General features: G+C 43.3%; 1 protein-coding gene across 1 annotated transcript in view; it reads left to right on the top strand.

The window, feature by feature from the left end:
• The first annotated feature begins 314 nt into the window (after positions 1–314).
• ren (renin) overlaps positions 315–21,894 on the top strand; it is an 85,604-nt gene continuing 64,024 nt past the window's right edge. Inside the window, exon 1 of the mRNA XM_059949821.1 lies at positions 315–347. Within this exon, the coding sequence (XP_059805804.1) occupies positions 315–347 (33 nt within the window). The remainder of the gene's footprint in view (positions 348–21,894) is intronic.

The raw sequence follows: 21,894 nt of genomic DNA, 5'->3' as shown, positions 1-21,894 counted from the left end.
CCAAGGGATAAGATTGTAGATACTGATGGCATTAAGACAGAAATAATTCAAGACTTTTTCTAGAGACTCTTTACAACTCTAGCTTTCCCCTCATTTCGGTCCCTGAATAATTAATTACTCATTCATATGCGGCCCTCCAGTTTCCTGCAGCTGTTACTGGGAGCCCATTGGGTTTAATTGAAGTGCAGGGTGTAAACAGGCAGTGTAATAAACAGCTGAGCAGAGAACTCTCTTCTGTCTGAGGTGACCCACACTTGTTGCTGAATAGTAGCTGCGTGTTTTGAATTAACGCTGCGCAGCCCATCAAGTGAAAAATGGAAGGAGACCGAATGGCTCGCGAGCTGCAGGTAACAGAAAAAGAAGCTGTATTGCTAACTCATTGGTGGTAGGCGGGAGGCCTGGTGTGTTCGCCGGTTGAAAAATAACTTGAAATCAAGAATAAAAGGGAGATTGGAGCCAGAGAAAAGGAAGTAAAGCTCAAAGTAAATTTATTATCAAAGTACATGTATGTCACCCTGGGATTCATTTTCTGGCAGGCATACTCAGTAAATTCAAAAACCAATGAAAGGCTGTACCCATGGAGGCAGACAACCAGTGTGCAAAAGACAACAATGTGAAAATACAGAAGAAAAAATAATAATAAATAAATAATCAAGAAGTATTGAGAACATGAGATGAAGAGGCTTTGATCCCCAGCTGTCATGAGTTCATAGGTTGTGGGAACAGTTCAGTGACGGGGAGAGTGAAGTTATCCGCTCGGGTTCAACAGCTGGATGGTTGAGGGGCATCGATTGTTTCCAAACCTGCTGAAGTGAGTCCTGGGGCTCCTGCTCCTTCTTCCTGAGGGCAGCAGCGAGAATGTTGGAGGAACTCAGCAGGCCATGTCAAATCTACAGCGAGGAATAAAGAGCTGGTGTTTCAGGCTGAGACCCTTCATCAAGGTTTCTAGCATTTGCAGAATCTCATGCATTAAAGGAAATCCTGCACCAAAATACACTGAGACAGCAGAGTGTGGAACAGCTCAGGTAGCCTGAAAACACTTACAGTGACCTCTTGGGTTCATGGTCTGTTTCTGTAATCTCTACTCTCTGTGTGGGCTGGGGATGTGGGAGGGGGGACATAGTGGAAGATAACCTTATAATGACCCTGGCCCAATCCCAGATTACGCTCTGTAACCACGTCATTTGGTCTCTGGAGTGTACAGAGAATGGTGTGAAAAAATCATCCAGTGATCGGCAGTGGGTGAAAACATCTCGTTAATGAGAGCGGCCAGAGGAGAATGGCCAGCCTGGTTCAAGCTGACAGTGGCAACTTTATTAGCTACCTCCTACCTAATAAACTGGCCGCTGAGTGTACATTTCTGGTCTTCTGCGGGTGTAGCCCATCCACTTCAAGGTTCGCTGTGTTCTGCATTCAGAAATGCTCTTCCACATGCCACTGTTGTAATGCGTGGACATCTGAGTTACAGTCACCTTCCTGTCAGCTTGATCCAGTCTGGCCACTCTCCTCTGTCCTCTGTGCAAAAACTGAGGCCAGGCAGCTACCCTGTCGTCAGTTTCACCAATGAACCAGTGAACCAGACTTGCAGTATTCTACTTTACCAATATCCAACAGGGTCTTGCGATCGCAAGAAGAGCATCTAAGACAATCGTTGGTTTGCACATTGCCTCCGCACATAGCCTCTGATACTTTCCTCCTTGGATAGCTGTAGCAGGCTGCAACGTGGCACACACCAAGTCCAACTCCAATGTTATCAAGCAGCTCACTAGTGAGGTGGAACTGCAGTACTCAATGCTCTTAATATCCAGCAGTGCCTCACGATCATAAAAAAAACAGAAAGGACAAACAATTACAACTTTGTTTGAACCCAGAGAAGCCACTGTGACTGATATCACCACCCTCTTACCAGAATCTTTAATTGAAGAAATCTATTTACTTTGGTTGTGAATATATCAATGCTAACTTCCTCTTGAGTCACCATAGTGATCTTATTCCTTAGACCGGCTATCTAAATCTTTTCCCCATTTTGTTCCTGACTTTTTGTATTGCTGACTTTCAAATAGGGTTTTCATACGCTCCCTCCAGCACTGGCCTTCCGTATATGAAACCAAATGTCCGCACTTGAGTTACGTTTTTGAGCTATGACTCCTGCGTTTAATTAGTCCTTGTATTTTAAAGAGGAAAACAACAGCACACTGCATGAGGAACTCAATGGGTCAAGCAGCATCTATGGAGGGAAATGAACAGTCAATGTGACCGTTTCCTTCCATTCTAAGGCCAGTGATTTGATGCTCCTCCGTAGCTTATTTTCTCCCTTCCCCAGCCTCACCCTATTCCTTTGACCTTCTCAAGCCTACAAGCCTTCAACATCTCCTTGCTTCTACAATTCTAGCCTACTGGGCCCTGCTGACTATAATCACTATTGCAAACATGTTTTCTGCTGGTTATTCACTGAGTTCTGATATTCCATTCTTAAACCCCTCCAATATGTTTACCTTCATTAAGATGCTCCCTAACACCTACCTCTCTGATTAAGTCTTTGTCCACGTCCCATAATGTCTCTCTACAGTTTGGTGTCAGACTTCAGTTTGAGAAAAGAATCATAGAGGCAGACAACACTGAAATAGATCCTTTTAGATTTTTATGGACACGTGTTTTTTTTCATCTTTTATGTGCATGGTTGAGTAGATGATATTGTGAGATGGCATGTTCCATTCATTTTTTAAAATCTGTTTTAATCTATATTAACAAATTGTGTTTTCTTGTTCTTTTTGCTAAACGCGTTAAATGATGCTACAACAAACTAACTCTTTGAACATTCTGAACTCTGGCTGTAGTGGCTTGACCCTCAACCATCTACTTACAGTAATCTTACGTTAATCCCACCCTTATTCTCTTCCACCGTCCCCCAGAATCACATAAGGGACAATTTACAGTGGCCATTGAACTTGCACAACCAAGCTTCTTTAGAATGTGGGCACAAACTGGAGCACCCAGATGAAACCCAAGTGGCCACAGGGAGAACTTGCAAACTCCACACCGACAGTACCTGAGGTCAGAACTAAACTTTAGTCTCTGGTGTGGTGAGGTATCAGCCCTACTAGCTGAAGCACTGATGTAACTGTTGAGTGTGTTTGACTCTTCATCGTTAGCAGTTCTGGATCAAGCCAAGTTGCTCTTCACTCCACAATCTGTTCTCTCACATGAGGTAAATATATGGCTTGTGCTAACACAAGAAAATCTGCAGATGCTGGAAATCCAAGCAACACACACGAAATGCTGGAGGAACTCAGCAGGCCAGGCTCTGACCTCTCATCTTTTTCTCCAGTGTTGTTGAAGGGTCTTGGTCCAAAACGTCAACTGTTTACCTTTTCCATAGAAGCTGCCTCATGCTTTCTGCTGGAACAGGATCGCAACAGGGAGTAACAGGACTGGGAACAGTGATAGAGTAAGGGCACCCAGGGGATTCAAGTATCTCAGCTTGGATCAAGACCCTGGACATCTCACATGACAGAATGGTAACACTGGTTGTATACCCAGGATGAGAATAAAAACCCCACTGGTGTTCATGCTCACTTCAGATTAGACCTTGGTCCTTAAAATGCCTCCCACTCCTGGGAAAGGTTCAAATAGAGAGATCAGTAGCCACATTATTATGCGTATCCTCTTCCTCACTAACTTCCCATAAGACAAACTAACTAGTCTCAGAATGATGTGGGATGTGATCCAGGCTGCATACTGTACATCGGCAGGGAACAGGGAATGGAGGAGTGGGTGGACAGAAGGGGAACGAGAAGATCTTTTTTTTACAGAAGCAACTTGTGGATTATAAAGACTGCACTGAAGAGGACAGTCTATTTGGTCCAACTGTCCTATGTTGGTATTTAATTTCCTCAGCAGTTGTCTTCCAGCACGTCTCCCTGTCACTTTAACTTTGTTTCAAAGTACAAACTGGAGGAGCAACACTTCATATACTTCATATTCCACCTAGGTAGTCTACAATCCAGTGACATGAGCAATGAATTCTCCAATCTCAGGACAACTACTCTTTCCTCTCTCCTTCTGAACTACCCAGTTACTCCTTCACTCCCACACCCACAAACCCCCTTGTCACCCTGTTTCTTACCCCTCTTCCTCCTTCGCCATCTGCCCATCACCCACACACTCCTCTCCCCCGCTGTTCCTGTCCATCTCCTTAACTTGGTTCCGTGATCCACCTTCCTCTTCTATCAGATTCTATCATCAGCAGCCCTTTGTTGCGTCCAACAACCTCCTCAATCTGCCTATCACCTGGATCCACCAATCTTTTGCTCTAACCCTTCCCCTCATCTTTTTACGCTAATATCTCCCTTCAGCCTCTCAGTCCAGAGCCCAAAACTTCAACTGTCCATGTCCCTTCAAGAGGAGCTGCCAGGCCATTGAGTTCCTCCAGCAATTTAGAGCATAGAAGATAGAACATAGAACAGTACAGGACAGGAACAGGCCCTTTGGCCCACATTGTTCTGCTGAACCAATTTGTTTATTTCTTTGGCTCCAGATTCCAGTATCTGTTGTCTCTTGAGTCCCCCTCTATTTCCTATTCTGGCTTTCCCGTAGTCACATCATTGATAGAAATTTCCTATTCTTAACTCTGGCAAATTAAAGAAATTTCTCCCCCAACTTGCAAAGTCATCAAAGTGGATGACATTGAAACATGTCTATTTCATCTGTACTCTACATACCTGACTATCTGACTGTACATACTGTTAATCGGCAGGGTACAGGGAATGGAGAAGTGGGTGGACAGAAGGGGAAAGAGAAGATTTTTTTTACAGGAAGTACATATCTGTACTTTCATCTTCAACCACTCACTCCCGCACACCCTAGCCCCAGATTCTACGTTAACCCACAGACGATGGTCGAATTACAGTAGCCATTGAACTACCCACCTGCACGTCTTTGGGATGTGGGAGGAAACCTAAGCGTCCAGAGGAAAGCTGCATGGTCACGGGAAGACAGTGCAAACTCCACACAGGCAGAGGTTTGGACTGAACCTGAGTCTGTGGTGCAATGAGCAGCAGTTCTACTAAATGTGCCCTGTCTATTTCCCTGGCAAGCTGACGATTTATTGCCCTTTGATGCAATTGTCTAGCCAAGCCGTTAGACTATCAAGTCCTACCCCTGCCACAGATGCTGCATAATCCCCACAGTTCCAGTCTCTTGTGTCAACCGCTAGCATCTGAAGTCACAGCTGGGCCCGACCAGGTGAGGAGAGCTGATTTCCTCTCCTAAAGAGCGTCAGTGAACCCAATGGCAGCACCTCTGCTCCATCTGCCCAAAGCAGGACGTCCCCGTGCCAAATATTTTAATTCCAATTCCCATTCCCGTTCTGACACCGGTCCATTGTCTCCTCTTGTGCTAAAATGAGGCCACTCTCAGGATTGAGGAGCAACACCTTGTATTCCAGCTGGGTAGCCTCCAACCTCATGACATGAATATAGATTCCCCCTTCTGGTTAAAAACAAAATCCCTCCTCCTTTCTACTCCAGCCTCTTATCTCTTCTCACCTGCCTATCACCTCCCCCGGATCCCCTTCTCCTTCGGTCCTCTCTCCTCTTCTATCGGATTCCTTCCTCTCTGGCCTTTTACCTTTCCCACCCACCTGGCTTCAGCTATCACCTTCTAGCCATCGTCTGTCCCCCCGCCCACCTTTTTACACTAGCATCTTCCCCCTTCCTTCTCAGTCCTGAAGAAGGGTCTCGACCTGAAACGTCAACTCTTAGTTCATCTCCATGGGTTCTGCCTGAGCTGCTGAGTTCCTCCAGCATTTTGTGTGTGTTGTGCATGAAAGCCCGCATAGCTGGGGTTTTTAATGGGCCAAGCCAATCAAGTCTCTTCAGTTTATCATCAGGATCACAAGAGCTAAGACCAACATTCAAAATACCTCTGTGGGAAACAAAACCACAAGATCCAAATATGATAAGTTATTACAGTAAAATGATATTACGTCTTGGCAGAGAAGTGTAGGGTAAAAATTCTCAAACTCTTGGACTCGGTTTTTAAACATTATACGATTATGGAATTTTTCAACTTCTCAAAAAATCCCCTGCCAAATCTACTTGCTGTACTTGGTCAAATGCAAAGAGACCTTTCTTTTCCTTCCATTCCCTGCTCAGTACCATAGTTTCTCATCATTGCTGTTATTTAGTGACAATCTAAAGCACCCTTTGGCTCTAAGATTTGTATTGGGCTCACGTTTCTTTCCTCTCTTCAGTTTAATGAGGGCATTAGACCAAATGTTTCAAATAACAGAGGGGTGAAATTGCCAGCATGTTAATTATTGCATGAAATGTTATTTCAACTTCAACGTAAAGTCACCTAATCAAATTATAAAGCTGATTTTCATAAACTTCTTCTATGTCACAAATGTTCAATATTGAACGTACAATTAATGTCACCTTCATCAATCTGACAAGCATTTAGTGTTAAATAAAATGGCCTATATGGTCTCTGCTCACAGTATCGAAATACTCCGAGCCTTTTTTTTGACATTAAATTGTTTCTACAAGTGTTTTCTTTTTATTTAAAAAGTCTATCTAAATTTTTACAAAACAATTTTTTAATGATTTTCAATTTTGAAGCATTATAATTGCTCATTTGGATAATTGAGCAGATGGAGCAATTTATTTGAAGTGTCGTTCACTGTTTGCCGAGATATTAGTTTATTTATTCATTTCTAATAGATTTACTGAAGAGTCTACTGTGACTTTAGGTTAGCGTGGTGATAATTATTCAATAATACATTCACAGGACATGTATTTACTTACTATCTGTTACGCTGCTGGCATTTAGGGCGGCAGTGAAGGTCCTCCAAATCTGGCAGTGTTCAGGGCTTGCTTCATTGTATGACACCATAAGACATAGGAGCAGAATTAGGCCATTTTGGCCCATTGAATCTGCTCCACTATTCAATCACGGCTGATCCTTTCTTTTACCCTCCTCAGCCTTCTCCCTGTAGCCACTGATGCCATGGCCAATTAAGAACCTATCAATCTCTGCCTTAAATACGTCCAGCGACCTGGCCTCTACAGCTGCCTGTGGTAATGAATTCCACAAATTCACCACCCTCCGGCTGAAGAAATTTCTCTGCATCTCTGATTTAAATGGATGCCTCTCCAACCTGAGGCTGTGCCCTCTGGTCCTAGACTCACCCACCAGGGGAAACATCCTTTCCACATCTACTCTGTCTAGGCCTTTCAACATTTGAAAAGTTTCAGTGAGATTCCCCCTCATCCTTCTAGATTCCAGTGAGTACAGGCCCAGAGCCATCAAATGTTCCCCATATGATAACCCTTTCTTTCCCAGAGTCATCCTTGTGAATCCTCTCCAATCCAGCATATCTTTTCTGAGATGAGGAGCCCAAAACTGTTCACAATAGTCAAGGTAAAGCTGCACCAGTGCCTTATAAAGCCTCTGCATCACATGCCTGTTCATATATTCTAGATCTCTTGAAAGGAATGCCAACATTGCATTTGCCTTCTTCACAACTGACTCAGACTGCAAGTTAACCTTTAGGGTGTTCTGCACAGAGATTCCCAAGTCCCTTTGTATCTCAGATTTTTGGATTTTCTCCCTGTGTAGAAAATAGCCTGCACGTTTATTTCCTCTATCCAATGGAGCTTCAGTGATTGTGAGTCAGAATCTGAGGTGTATTGCCAATGACATGACTTTATGTTGTGAAATTTATTGTTTAGTGGCAGCTGTACAGCTCAATACATAAAAGTTAAAATAAGAAATAGAGATATAAAAAAATAAGTAACTGACCCTGACTCTGGCTGAGCACCCAGCCCATCGTCATTGCCCGGACCTCAGCTTTGATCACATACACTCTTCCTGAGACATTTACAAGAGAGGACGTCTCATCAGCATTGTGATCTATTTCTTGACCTTCACACCAGTGACGTTATAAGCAAAGTTGTGTTGACATAGGCTAGACAAAATTCAATCTGGTTACGTCAAAGGCAATCCTGTGTGGTTGGACGAAAGAGGAGAAACAAGACGTGGAATCGTAAGAGGGTTACAACCATTCAGCCCACTATGTTTCATGCTGAACCATGGCTCATCTACCCTTATTCCACATTGTTATTATTTTACCTTGTCTGGATAGCGTAGCGCCATTACAGGGCCAGCAATTGGAGTTCAATTCCACCACTCGGCGTAAGGAATTTGTCCATTCTCCCCTTGACTGTGTAGTTTTCCTTCCATATTCCAAAGACAAGGTTAGCAAATTGTGGGCACTTGAAGTGTGGCGACACCTGCTGGCTGCCCCCAGTACTTCCTCAGAATGTGTTGGTTGGTAATGTAACCAACACGTTTCACTGTACGTTTAGATGTTTCAACATACATGTGAGAAATAAACCTAATCCTTAATCTTAACCTCTGTGGTAATGATCTGTTCTATACGAGCAGTATGCAAGATAATCTTTGATTGTATCTCTGTATCCATGACAATAATAAACCAATTCCAACAGAGTTATTAGGTACAAGAGTGAGCACAATGTTTTAGAGAAGAAAACATGAAGCAGTGCACTGACAGAAAATACAGTACCTATAAAAAGTATCCACACACTGCCTCACCTACCCGGAAGATTTCATGTTTTATTGTTTTACCACATTGAATCACAGTGGATTTTATTTGTTTCTTTTTGATACTGAGCAACAGAAAAATACACTTTTGTGTCAAAGTGAAAACAGATCTTTACAAAGTGATCTAAATGAATTACAAATACAAAACTCAAAATAACAGATTGCATAAGTATTTACTGCCTTCAAGTCAGTATTTAGTAGATGCACCTTTGGCAGCAATTACAACCTTGAGTCTGTGTGGATAGGTCTCTATCAGCTTTGCACATCTGGACACTGCAAGTTTTCCATGTTCTTCTTTACAAAGCTGCTCAAGCACTGTTAGATTGCACGAGGATCATGACCAAACAGCCCTTTTCAAGTCCAGCTACACCAATTCTCAATTCAATTGAGGTCCGGACTCTGACTTGGCCACACCAGGACATTCACCTTGTTGTTAAGCCATTCCTATGTAGCTTTGGCTTTAAGCTTTGGGTCATCGACTTGCTGGAAAACAAATCTTACCCCAAGTCCCAGTTCTCTTGCAGACTGCATCAGGTTTTTTCCCAGGATTTTATTGTATTTTGCTGCATTCATTTTACCTTCACAAGCCTCCCAAGTCCTGTTGTAGTGAAGTGTCCCCACAGCACGACATAGCCCCCACTATGCTTCACAGTAGGGATGGTGTGTCTTTGATGACAGTGCGGTGTTTATTCTAGTAGCCAAAAAGCTCAATTTTGGCTTCATCAGACCATAGAACCTTCTTCCAACTGACTTCAAAGTCTCTCACGTACCTTCTGGCCAACCACAGCTGAGATTTCATGTGAGTTTTTCGCAACAGTGTCTTTCCCTTTGCTGCTATCCAATAAAGCTGCGACTGGTGAAGCACCCGGGCAACAGTTGCTGTATGTGCAGTCGCTCCCATCTCAGCCACTGAAGCTTGTAACTCCTCTAGGGTTGTCATAGCTCTCTTGGTGACCTCCTTCACTAGTCCTCTTCTTGCATGGACATACAGTTTTTGAGGACAGCATGCTTTAGGCAGGTTTACAGCTGAGCCATATTCTTTCCATTTCTTAACGGTTGACCTAACTGTACTCCAAGGGATATTCAGTGACTTGAAAATTTTTGTGGCTCCATCCCCTGACTTGTGATTTTTGATAACCTTTTTGTGGATATGCTTTGAACGTTTTTTTGTCTTCATGGTTTAGCTTTTGCTGGGATACTGACTCACCAGCAGTTGGACTTTCCAGAAACAGGTGTAAAGGAAACACCATTATGAAGGACCCCACGCACCCCTCATACAATCTCTTCTCCCTCCTGCCATCTGGGAAAAGGCTCCAAAGCATTCGGGCTCTCATGACCAGACTATATAACAGTTTCTTCCCCCAAGCTATCAGACTCCTCAATACCCGAAGCCTGGACTGACATCTTGCCCTACTCTCCTGTTAATTATTTATTGTAATGCCTGCACTGTTTTCGTGCACTTTATGCAGTCCAGTGTAGGTCTGTAGTTTAGTATAGCTTTCTCTGTGTTTTTTTTAATTATTACGTAGTTCAGTCTAGTTTGTTGTACTGTGTCATGTAAACCATGGTCCAGAAAAACATTGTCTCATTTTTACTATGCACTGTAACAACAGTTATGGTCGAAATGACAATAAAAGTTGACTTGACTTGACTTGACTTGATTTCTACTACAGTCAATTGAAGCAACTGGACTGTGCACAGGTCTCCAAAAACAGATCTCCATTTAACGAATTGTGTACCTTCTAAAAACAATTGGCTGCACCAGTAATGATTGTGTGTGTCATATGAAAGGGTGTGAATTCTTATGCAATCACTTATTTTCTGTTTCATATTTGTAATTAATTTAGATCATTTTGTATAGATCTGTTTTCACTTTGACATGAAAGAGTTTTTTTTTTCCCGTTGATCAGTGTCAAAAAAAAGCCAAATTAAATCCACTGTGATCCAATGTTGTAATATTATAAAACACGAAAACTTCCAAGGGGGTGTGAATACTTTTTATAGGCACTGTATTTTCCAGGAAAGAGGGATTATGTTTACGCATTTAGTTTGGAGAGGGCTAACGGGGAATGTAACAGAAATGTTCAAAACCATGCAGGAAGTATTCGACATCGACTAAAGGAAGATAGGTAACTGAAAAAAGAAAGAGAGGTAATGCTTGAGAAAAGCATTTTGAAGCTCCAAATTAGGGTTCAGTACACCTCGCTTGAAAAGACAGTGAATATACAGTACACTCAGTGGCCACTTTATTAGATGCACCTTGACACCTGCTCATTAATGCACATATCTAATCAGCCAATCATGTGGCAGCAACTTAATACATAAAAGCATGCAGACATACTCAAGAGGTTCAGCTATTGTTCAAACCAAACATCAGAATGGGGGAGAAATATGGTCAAAGTGACTTTGACAGTAGAATAATTATTGGGGCCAGATGGGGTGGTTTGAGTATCACAGACATTGCTGATCTCCGGTGATTTTTACATGCAACATTCTCTAGGGCAGGGGTTCCAGATCTTTTTTATGCCATGGACCCCTGTTTGAGAACTCCTGTTCCAGAGCTTACAGAAAAAAAAAACCAGTGAACAGGAGTTCTGTTTGAAAACGCCTAGTAAATGATCAAGGTAAGATGAGAATGGCCAGACTGGTTTGAGCTGACAAGGAAGGTGACAGTAACACAAGTAATCACATGTTACAGAGAGCAGGAGGAACCTAATAAAGTGGCCACTGAGTCCAGGTCTTAGAATGACTTGTGAGAAAATGCAGGAAAGTGAGACAAGAGCTAAGGAAATAGAGCCAGGGTCATTGCTGTTCAACAGAATCAAAGTACTGTGGAGCCTTCTCTTTGTGAGGATCTATTGCAGGTTTATCACGAGAATGAATTACGCCTTTCCTTACTTGCACATACATCCATTGTGCATCCACAAGCAGTTTCCCTCAGAATGATCGCATCAACCTATCTGCCTTCGTTCCCAGCTACCGTAAGTGCATGCTTGGAAAATTAGCCAAAATGCATGAACTATTATAGGGGCCTCTGCGCCAACATCTTCCTTCCCTTTTAAGGAAACCAGTTCTTCATCTGGTCCGGTATCTGTGAGCCTTCAACATGTCTGTTGTGTAATGGTTCACAGATTTCATCACTGTAACCTTAAATTCCCTGTGCCCTGGTCTTCTGAAAACGTGGGAAAATAAACGTTCCAGTGGGTATGAACATATCACTGTTATGTTGGCAAAGAATGCAAATCTATTAAACCTTCTTCATTCTGGTCTCTGCCAAAATCCACTCTCCGGTCTCAGTGCAGTTCATGGGTCAAAGAAAACAAATTCTGAGATGTTTCTCTAGACAAACACTGATGGGATGCAGGCAGATTGATGAGTGGGTAGTTCACAAGGAACTGGAATCAGCGTCATACGCTCAGTAACAACTTCATCAGCTACGTCCTCTACCTAATAAAGTGGCCAGTAAGTGTATGTCCATGTTCTTCTGCTGCTGTAGCCCATCCACTTCAAGGCTTGACATGTCCTGTAATCAGAGATACTCTCCTGAACACTACTGTGGTAATGTGTGTTTATTTGAGTTACTGTTGCCTTCCTGTCAGCTTGAACCAGTCTGGCCATTCTCCTCTCACCTCTCTCATTAACAAGGTGTTTTCGCAAACAGAACTGCCACTCACTGGATGTTTCTTTTCATAGTATTGTCTGTAAGTCTCAGAGACTGCTGTGCATGAAAACCCAGGTAGATCAGCAGTTTTTGAGATACTTAAATCACCGCATCTGGTACCAACAATCATTCCACGGTCAAAGTCACTAAGATTGCAGTTTTCCCCCCTTCTGATGTTTGGTCTGAACATCAACTGAACCTCCTAACCATGTCTGCATGCTTTCTTGCATTGAGTTGGTGCCACATGATTGGCTGATTAGATATTTGCATTAACGAGCAGATCCATAGGTGTACCTAATAAAGTGGCCCCTGAGTTATATGGCGCAGAAATCGATCCTTCAGCCCAACTTACCCACACCAATCAGACTCCTTACCTGAGCTAGTCTCATATGCATGTGTCTGACTCTTATACCGTAAAACTTTCCTATACACGTACCTGTCTAAATAAATTTTAAATGTTGTCATTATACCTCCTCTACCACTCCCTCTGGCATTTTCATGTGCCTACCATTCTTGATCTGGAAAAAGTTGTTCCTCAGGTCCCCCTAGATATTTCCCCCCTCACATTAAGTTGAGTTTGAGACTCCCCTCATTCATTCATTATGCGTTGTGTCGTATGATGTGGGCTTGACCATGATTGTTTTTGGCAAATTTTTCTACAGATTTGCCTTCTTCAGAAAGGTGGCAGGACATACTCCACTACCCTTGGAAAAAGTGACCATTCACATTGTCTATGTCCTTTATTATTTAAATATAAGTTTGCCTCACAGCCTCCCGGACTCCTGGGAAAACATCCCCAGCCTATCCATTCTCTCATTATAACCTAAGCCTTCCAGAATCTGTAACAACCTTAATGTTGCCTGTCCTGTAACTAAGTGAACAGAGCAGTACACAACACGCCTGGAGCAAATGTCCCAACTTCTGTGTTCGATGTCCTAACTGATGAAGGTACGTGTGCCAAATATTTTCTTCGCCACGTTGTCTGTGTAACCAACTTCGGGGAACTGCATACCTGTTCCCCTGCGTCTCTCTCTCTCTCTCTGTTCAACAACACACTCAGGGTCCCTGCCGTTTGCCATGGGATCCTTGGCAAGTTCAAGACATTTTGTGATTCAACAGTGCACATGAATACAGCTGAATGACACAACATTCCCCGGGACTAAGGTGCAAAACACAGTACAGCACCAAAACTAATTTAGCGCAGTAATATTAACAGATAAAAACATTCTCTGGATGTACAAGTTGACATGTACTGCATATACAACATATAGTTAAATGTACAATAACAAATATTACAGGTGCTGTCATCAATAATGTGTACTGGGTAGCAGCAGAGTGTTCAGAAGTCTCACAGCCTGGCGAGAGAAGCTGCTACCCAGTATAACAATCCTTGTTCTTATACTGTGGTACCTTCTGTCTGACAGTAGGAGGTCAGTAAGATTGTGGGCCAGTAGTCCTAATTTAACTTCCCAAAGCACAACACCTTGCACACATCTGTGTTAGATTCCACCTGCCATTTCTTGGTCCATTATCCCAAATGATCTTGAAACCGCAGTGACTTTGGACAATCTTCATCAATTTCTGCATCAGCCGCGAAGTGACTAACCATATCAACTGAGTTCACATTACAAAGTATCAATGTAAGCGACAAATAACAGCATCTCTGTGGGACACCACTGGCCACGGGCTTCCAACCTGATAAACAATTGTCCACTATAACCTCCTGGCTTCACCCACTAAGAAAACTTTGTATTCAAATAGTGAATGTTGCTGGATACGATATAACCTGCCTACAATATGGGGCCTCACCAAAAGCCTTACTGAAGTCCATTTACACCATGTCTCCTATGCTGCCCTTTTCAATCCTCTTGGTCACCTCTTCAATTATTTAAAAAATAATTGCAGATTTACCACTTAAAGATGCACATGTGGAAGGGGATGTTTGGGAAGGTATTGCATTTGGAGATAGATTGCATAGACAAAGAGTAGGTTCACCAGTATAGAGGCTGAGGAGGCTGATGTACTAACGACGTTGGAGGTGGAGGAGGGATTTCTAATTGACAATCCTAGCAATCAAATTCCATGTCCAATCTCTGAACAAGAATCACTTCTCATACCTGGGAGGGGTCTCTGGTTAGGGCAGACATTGATAGCATATGAGCTGTGATTAGAATTAACCTCCTGAGCCTCCTCTGCCTTTCAAAATGTGCGTGGCTGATCTGATTATCAATTCAACTCCACATCAACATCTACTCTTAGTAACCTTTCATCTTTTGCTTATCAAAAATGTACCGCTACCTTAAAATATTCAAAGACTCTGTTTCCACCATCATTGAGGAAGAGACTTCCAAAGGTTTGTGGCCTGGATGTATTCTGGCTGTGCAGCTAAACGCAGCTCCAATTCCATTTTTGAGTTTGCTGAGGTCCCCACAGTCGTAGGCTGAATCCAAGGTGGTGATGAATCAGCATGTAGGAGGGAGATTGAAAATCTGGCTGAGTGGTGCCACGCAACGACCTCTTACTCAATGTCAGCAAGAACAAGGAGCTGATTATTGACTTCAGGAGCCAGTTCTCATTGGGTGATCAGATGTAAGAAGATCAACAACTTTAAATTCCTCAGTGTCATCATTTCAGAGGACCTGTCCTAGACCCAGCACATAAATGATGCCACTGATCACATGACTAGTCACAAGACTTCCTGCAGACACTTCACGAAGCTACTTCTTCTTCGCCTCTTTCTTCTTTTTAATATACAAACATTTGTACTTCTACTCCTAATCTGTGTGTGTTTGGAACCAGCAATTTACATTGTGATCATGTGTTCTCGGCCACCTGAGCTATCAGGTGCTTTTGTTACCTTCAAGGGAATCCGGAGCGGTTGAGATCGAGGTTGAGAATGGGGTGTGCCTAATGGTGGAGCGCGAATCCATGACTGGCTTCATTTCTTGACCAACTTGCTGATTAAAGCATCAAGTAAGATTGAAATCGGTGGGGATGAGAGCTCAAGGTGAGCGGGCATCAGTGCCATCTGGATCTTTGAAACTCTGTCTGCTTGTGTTTGACTGGTCTCCCTTTCCCTCTCGCTCACCGCGGCCGGAGAACGGTGCAAGAGTCCTGGGGCTTGGGCAAGATTTGATCAGCTATATTTGTAGATTGGACTTGTTTTTGAAGAACTCTGCAGTGCAAGCTATGTGTGTTTCTGGTTTCTGGTTACTCGTTTTTTAGTTGCTATTTTGCGCGATTTTGATCGGGCAGACTGGCTCTGCGGCCTGCTGTCAGCAAGTGATGTAGTGCTAAACTGAGCTGAACTGAACTAAACTGAACATTCCTAGACTGTTTCAAGGACTCTGCGGTTTGATGTTTAATGTTCTGTGTGTTATTCATTTCGTTTTTTTGCCGTTTCTGAGATTTGTTCTTTTTTTGCACTTTGGGTGTTTGATATTTTCTTTGAATGGTTCCACGGTGTACTTTTTTTGGGAAAACAAATCTCAGGGTTGTGGGACATGTATACTTTGATAATAAATGTACCATGAATCTTTGAATCTTTCCAGTGCAATTATAGAGAAAGCACAGCAGCACCTCCACTTCCTTAGGTGTTAACGAAGATTTAGCATGACATCTAAAATCTTGACGAGCTTCTATAGATGTGTGGTGGGCAGAATATTGACTGGTTGCATCAAAGCCTGGTGTGGAAACACCAACACCCTTGAATGAAAATTCCTACAAAAAGACCAGGATATCATGGGTAAAGCCCTCCCCGCTATTGAGCAAATCCACACAGAGCACTGTCGCAGGAAAGCAGCACCCATTATCAGGGACTCCCACTACCCAGGTCATGCTTTCTTCTCACCGGTGCCTTCATGAAGAAGGTAGAGGAGCCTCAAGAATCACAAGACCAGGTTCAGGAACAGTTATTACCCCTCATCCATTAGACTCTTGAACTAAAGGGGTTAACTTCATTCAACTTCACTTGCTCCATCATTGAAATGTTCCCACAACCTATGGACTCACTTTCAATGACTCTTCACTTCATGTTCTCGATACTTACTGCTTACTTATTTATTTTCTTTCTTTTGTGTTAACACAGTTTGTTATCTTTTGCACACTGTTTAAACGCTCAGGTTGGTGCAGACTTTCATCAATTCTATTATGGTTATTATTCTATTATCGATTTATTATGTATGTTTGCAAGAAAATTAATCTCAGGGTTGTACATAGTCAAATACATGCACTTTTATAATAAATTGAGTTTGAACTTTGAATCTGGATATGAAAAGGAGATGGATTTCTATTAGGGATGCCTTCTAGGGAATTGTCTTTACTAGCTGTAATAACGGCACCTAAAATTCAACAATATATTAACCTGGTGGCGTGACGTTGTTTAGTCCCTGTGGATGTAAACAGTGATTGAATGTGGGTTTGTGGGAAATGGGTCAGATGGTATGGAAAGGAATGTACTCCATACCCTCTGTATCACCGAAAGCCAGCTCTCTGCGTAATAGGAGCTGATTTGGTCTCCAGATGTTTACAGATCACCTGGAGGAATTCCAACTTTCCTTTTTATTGGGATTTCTCAGGACCCCGCACACAGCTGAACTGATGTAAAGACTGCATCGTGTTGTAGAGGTTGACGGATTCGAGAGAAGAATCTTGACCCTCCCAAACCTATCATGAAAAACCTTCTCATCCAGACATAAAGTGAAGGCTGTAGATTCTGGAGATCACAAAATGCTAAAAATAGCTAGAGCCTCAGAAATGGAAACATGTCCATGTCCTCGTCAGAACCGGGAAAAGGTGAAAATACTGTAGTTAGTTTTTAATTATAGAGAGGATTGGGGAGGGCAGGAATTGATAGTTGTGACTAGAGATTCTGCAGATACAGGAAATCCAGAGCAACACACACAAAATGCTGGGGAAACTCAACAGGTCAGGCAGCATCTATGGAAGGGAATAAATAATAAATGTCTTGGGTTGAGTACCTTCATCAGGACTGGAAAGGAAGGGAGCAGAAGCCAGAGTAAAAAGGTGAGGGAGGGGAACGAGTACAATCTGGTAGGTGACAGGTGAGACCAGGTGAGGGGGAAGGCGGGTGGCTGGGGGAGTGAGGGGAGCGAAGTCGGAAGATCAGATGTGGTAGGTGGAAGACGTAAAGGTTGAATAAATAGGAACCTAATCAGAGAGGACAGTGGACCATAGAAGAAAGAGAAGGAGAAGGGGCACCAGAGCGGGGTGATGGGCAGGTGAGGAGAAGGGTTGATAGGGGAACCAGAGTGGGAAATAGGAAGAGGGGAAGTGAGAGAAATTACCAGAAGTTAGAGAAATCAATGCTCACGCCAGGACATAGATAGGACAAAGGGATCATTTCTGAAGAGGTGAAGCCAGGGTTGCCATAGTGAGAAGCTGCTGATGAAAGCTCTCTATTGATAGTTTTGTCCATACCCCGCTAAGTCTTTCTTAACCATACACCTGTCCAAATGTCTTTTTGGTGTTGTAACGGTACCTGCCTCAGCCACTTGGGAAGGTGACATCCATCATTAAGGGCAACCCCCCCCCCCCCACCCCAATCTGGCCCACACCTTCTTCTCATTGCTGTCATTAACTGGAGGCACAGGATAAACACAAGAAAATCTGCAGATGCTGGAAATCCAAACCAACACACACAAAATGCTGGAGGAACTCAGCTGGTCAGGCAGGACCTATGGAAATGAATGAACAGCCAACGTTTCAGGCTGGAAAGGAAAAGGGGAAGATGCCAGAATAAAAAAGTGGGGGAGGGGACAGAGGCTAGCTGAAAAGTGATAGGTGAAACCAGGTGGGTAGGAAAGATAAAGGGTTGGAGAGGAAGGAATCTGCTGGGAGAGAAGAGTGGACCATAGGAGAAAAGGAAGGAGGAGGGAACCCAGGAGGAGATGATGGGCAGGTGAGAAGAGGTAAAAGGTCAGAGTGGGGAATAGATGAAGAGGGGAGTGGGGAGAAATCGATATTCATGCCATCAGGTTGGAGGCTGCCCAGCCAGATAGAGGGCACAGGAGCATGAAGACTCACACCTCAAGGTCCAACTACAGACACTGCCATCAGATCCTTGAATTGATCCATAAAGCCCTAATTCAACTGCAGACTATATTTCCCTCCCTTTATACTAATGTTATATTTGTTTTTGCGTATTCGATTGTGTAAGTTGTATATGATTTACATTAATACAAGTTTATATCATGATTGTGTGTACTGTGCTGTTGCTGCAAAGAGCCAATTTCCATCTCATTTATACCCTGGGTATGGATGACTATGATAAGTAACCTAAACCTGAATAATTATGCTTAAAGCAAAATATTTGGATTATCACAAAACTTGGTAACTTATACTAGGGGTGATTGATAAGTTCGTGGCCTAAGGTAGAAGGAGTCAATTTTAGAAAACCTAGCACATTTAGTTTTCCTACACTTACACACTTAGTCCGGCGGTCGTGAATCATACGGATCCCTTCTCTGTAGAAGTCAGCATCTTGGACCGTTAGAAGTGGTCCATGGCATGGGGTGATCGATAAGTTTGTGGCCTAAGATAGAAGGAAATGAGTTATTAACTTCAAACTTTCTGCATTTTCACTCAAAGAGTTGAACTGCACGTGCATGTAATGAGAGCTGTATAACTCATCTCCTTCTACCTTAGGCCACAAACTTATAAATCACACCTGCAGTGGACCACCTGGAGGTCTAAGATGCTCTCGTTACATGCACGTGCAGTTCAACTCTTTGAGTGATTATGCAGAAAGTTTGAAGTTAATAACTCATCTCCTTCTACCTTAGGCCACAAACTTATCAATCACCCCTGGTGAGGACAACTTCTGCAAAGATTTGCAAGGGGGATGGGACCCAAAGCGATAGAGCAGTGAAAGAAGTGCATGGAGTAAAGCCAGATGTAACATATAGAGAGGCTTTGAGGAAAGAGCAGCAGAATAAAGGGTGTAAAGGTAGTAAGGTAGAAAGGCTAAAGTGTGTGTACTTCAATGCAAGAAGCATCAGGAACAAAGGTGATGAACTGAGAGCTTGGATACATACATGGAATTATGATGTAATGGCCATTACAGAGACTTGGCTGGCACCAGGGCAGGAATGGATTCTCAATATTCCTGGATTTCAGTGCTTTAAAAGGAATAGAGAGGGGGGAAAGGGGAGGAGGGGTGGCATTACGGGTCAGGGATACTATTACAGCTGCAGAAAGGGTGGGTAATGTAGCAGGATCCTCTTTTGAGTCAGTATGGGTGGAAGTCAGGAACAGGAAGGGAGCAGTTACTCTACTGGGGGTATTCTATAGGCCCCCTGGTAGCAGCAGAGATACCGAGGAGCAAATTGGGAGGCAGATTTTGGAAAGGTGCAAAAATAACTAGGGGGAATACCTAATACTAAATCTAGTATTAGGTAACAAACCGGGTCAGGTCACAGATCTGTCAGTGGGTGAGCATCTGGGGGACAGTGATCACTGCTCTCTGACCTTTAGCATTATCATGGAAAAGGATAGAATCAGAGAAGACAGGAAAATTTTTAACTGGGGAAGGGAAAATTATGAGGCTATAAGGCTAGAACTTGCAGGTGTGAATTGCGATGATGTTTTTGCAAGCAAATGTACTATGGACATGTGGTCAATGTTTAAGGATCTCTTGCAGGATGTTAGGGTTAAATCTGTCCAGGTGAGGAAGATAAGGAATAGTAGGGTGAAGAAACCATAGGTGACAAGTGAAGTGGAAAATCTAGTCAGGTGGAAGAAGGTAGTGTACATGAGGTTTAGGAAGCAAGGATCAGATGGGTCTATTGAGGAATATAGGGTAGCAAGAAAAGAGCTTAAGAAGGGGCTGAGAAGAGCAAGAAGGGGGCATGAGAAGGCCTTGGCAAGTAGGGTAAAGGAAAACCCCAAGGCATTCTTCGATTATGTGAAGAACAAAAGGATGACAGGAGTGAAGGTAGGACTGATTAGAGATAAAAGTGGGAAGATGTGCCTGGAGGCTGTGGAAGTGAGTGAGGTCCTCAATGAATACTTCTCTTCGGTATTCACCACTGAGAGGGAACTTGATGACGGAAAGGACAATATGAGTGAGGTTGATGTTCTGGAGCATGTTGATATTAAGGGAGAGGAGGTGTTGGAGTTGTTAAAATACATTAGGATGGATAAGTCCCCGGGGCCTGACGGAATATTCCCCAGGCTGCTCCACGAGGCAAGGGAAGAGATTGCTGAGCCTCTGGCTAGGATCTTTATCTCCTCGTTTCCACGGGAATGGTACTGGAGGCTTAGAGGGAGGCGAATGTTGTCCTCTTGTTCAAGAAAGGTAGTAGGGATAGTTCAGGTAATTATAGACCAGTGAGCCTTACGTCTGTGGTGGGAAAGCTGTTGGAAAAGATTCTTAGAGATAGGATCTATGGGCATTTAGAGAATCATGGTCTGATCAGGGACAGTCAGCATGGTTTTGTGAAGGGCAGATTGTGCCTAACAAGCCTGATAGAGTTCTTTGAGGAGGTGACCAGGCATATAGATGAGGGTAGTGCAGTGGATGTGATCTACATGGATTTTAGTAAGGCATTTGACAAGCTTCCACACGGTAGGCTTATTCAGAAAGTCAGAAGGCATGGGATCCAGGGAAGTTTGGCCAGGTGGATTAAGAATTGGCTTGCCTGCAGAAGGCAGAAGGTCGTGGTGGAGGAAATACATTCACATTGGAGGGTTGTGATGAGTGATGTCCCACAAGGATCTTTTCTGGGACCTTTACTTTTTGTGATTTTTATTAACGACCTGGATGTGGGGATAGAAGGTTGGGTTGGCAAGTTTGCAGATGACACAAAGGTTGGTGGTGTTGTAGACAGTGTAGAGGATTGTTAAAGATTGCAGAGAGACATTGATAGGATGCAGAAGTGGGCTGAGAAGTGGCAGATGGTGTTCAACCCGGAGAAGTGTGAGGTGGTACACTTTGGAAGGACAAATTCCAAGGCAGTGCAAAGTAAACGGTAGGGTACTTGGTAGTGTGGAGAAGCAGAGGGATCTGGGGGTACATGTCCACAGATCCCTGAAAGTTGCCTCACAGGTAGATAGGGTAGTTAAGAAAGCTTATGGGGTGTTAGCTTTCATAAGTCAAGGAATAGAGTTTAAGAGACGCGATGTAATGATGCAGCTCTATAAAACTCTAGTTAGGCCACACTTGGAGTACTGTGTCCAGTTCTGGTCGCCTCAGTATAGGAAGGATGTGGAAGCATTGGAAAGGGTACAGAGGAGATTTACCAGGATGCTGCCTGGATTAGAGAGTATGGATTATGATCAGAGATTAAGGAGGCTAGTGCTTTACTCTTTGGAGAGAAGGAGGATGAGAGGAGACATGATAGAGTTGTACAAGATATTAAGAGGAATAGACAGAGTGGACAGCCAGCGCCTCTTCCCCAGGGCACCACTGCTATGTACAAGAGGACATGGCTTTAAGGTAAGGGGAGGGAAGTTCAAGGGGGATATTAGAGGAAGGTTTTTCACTCAGAGAGTAGTTGGTGTGTGGAATGCACTGCCTGAGTCAGTGCTGGAGGCAGATACACTAGTGAAGTTTAAGAGACTACTAGACAGGTATCTGGAGGAATTTA

This window comes from Hypanus sabinus, chromosome 25 (genome assembly GCF_030144855.1).
Source record: "Hypanus sabinus isolate sHypSab1 chromosome 25, sHypSab1.hap1, whole genome shotgun sequence".
Taxonomy (NCBI): Eukaryota; Metazoa; Chordata; class Chondrichthyes; order Myliobatiformes; family Dasyatidae; genus Hypanus; species Hypanus sabinus.
The sequence above is the reverse complement of the archived record's forward strand: the minus strand, read 5'-3'. Positions and strand labels throughout refer to the sequence as shown.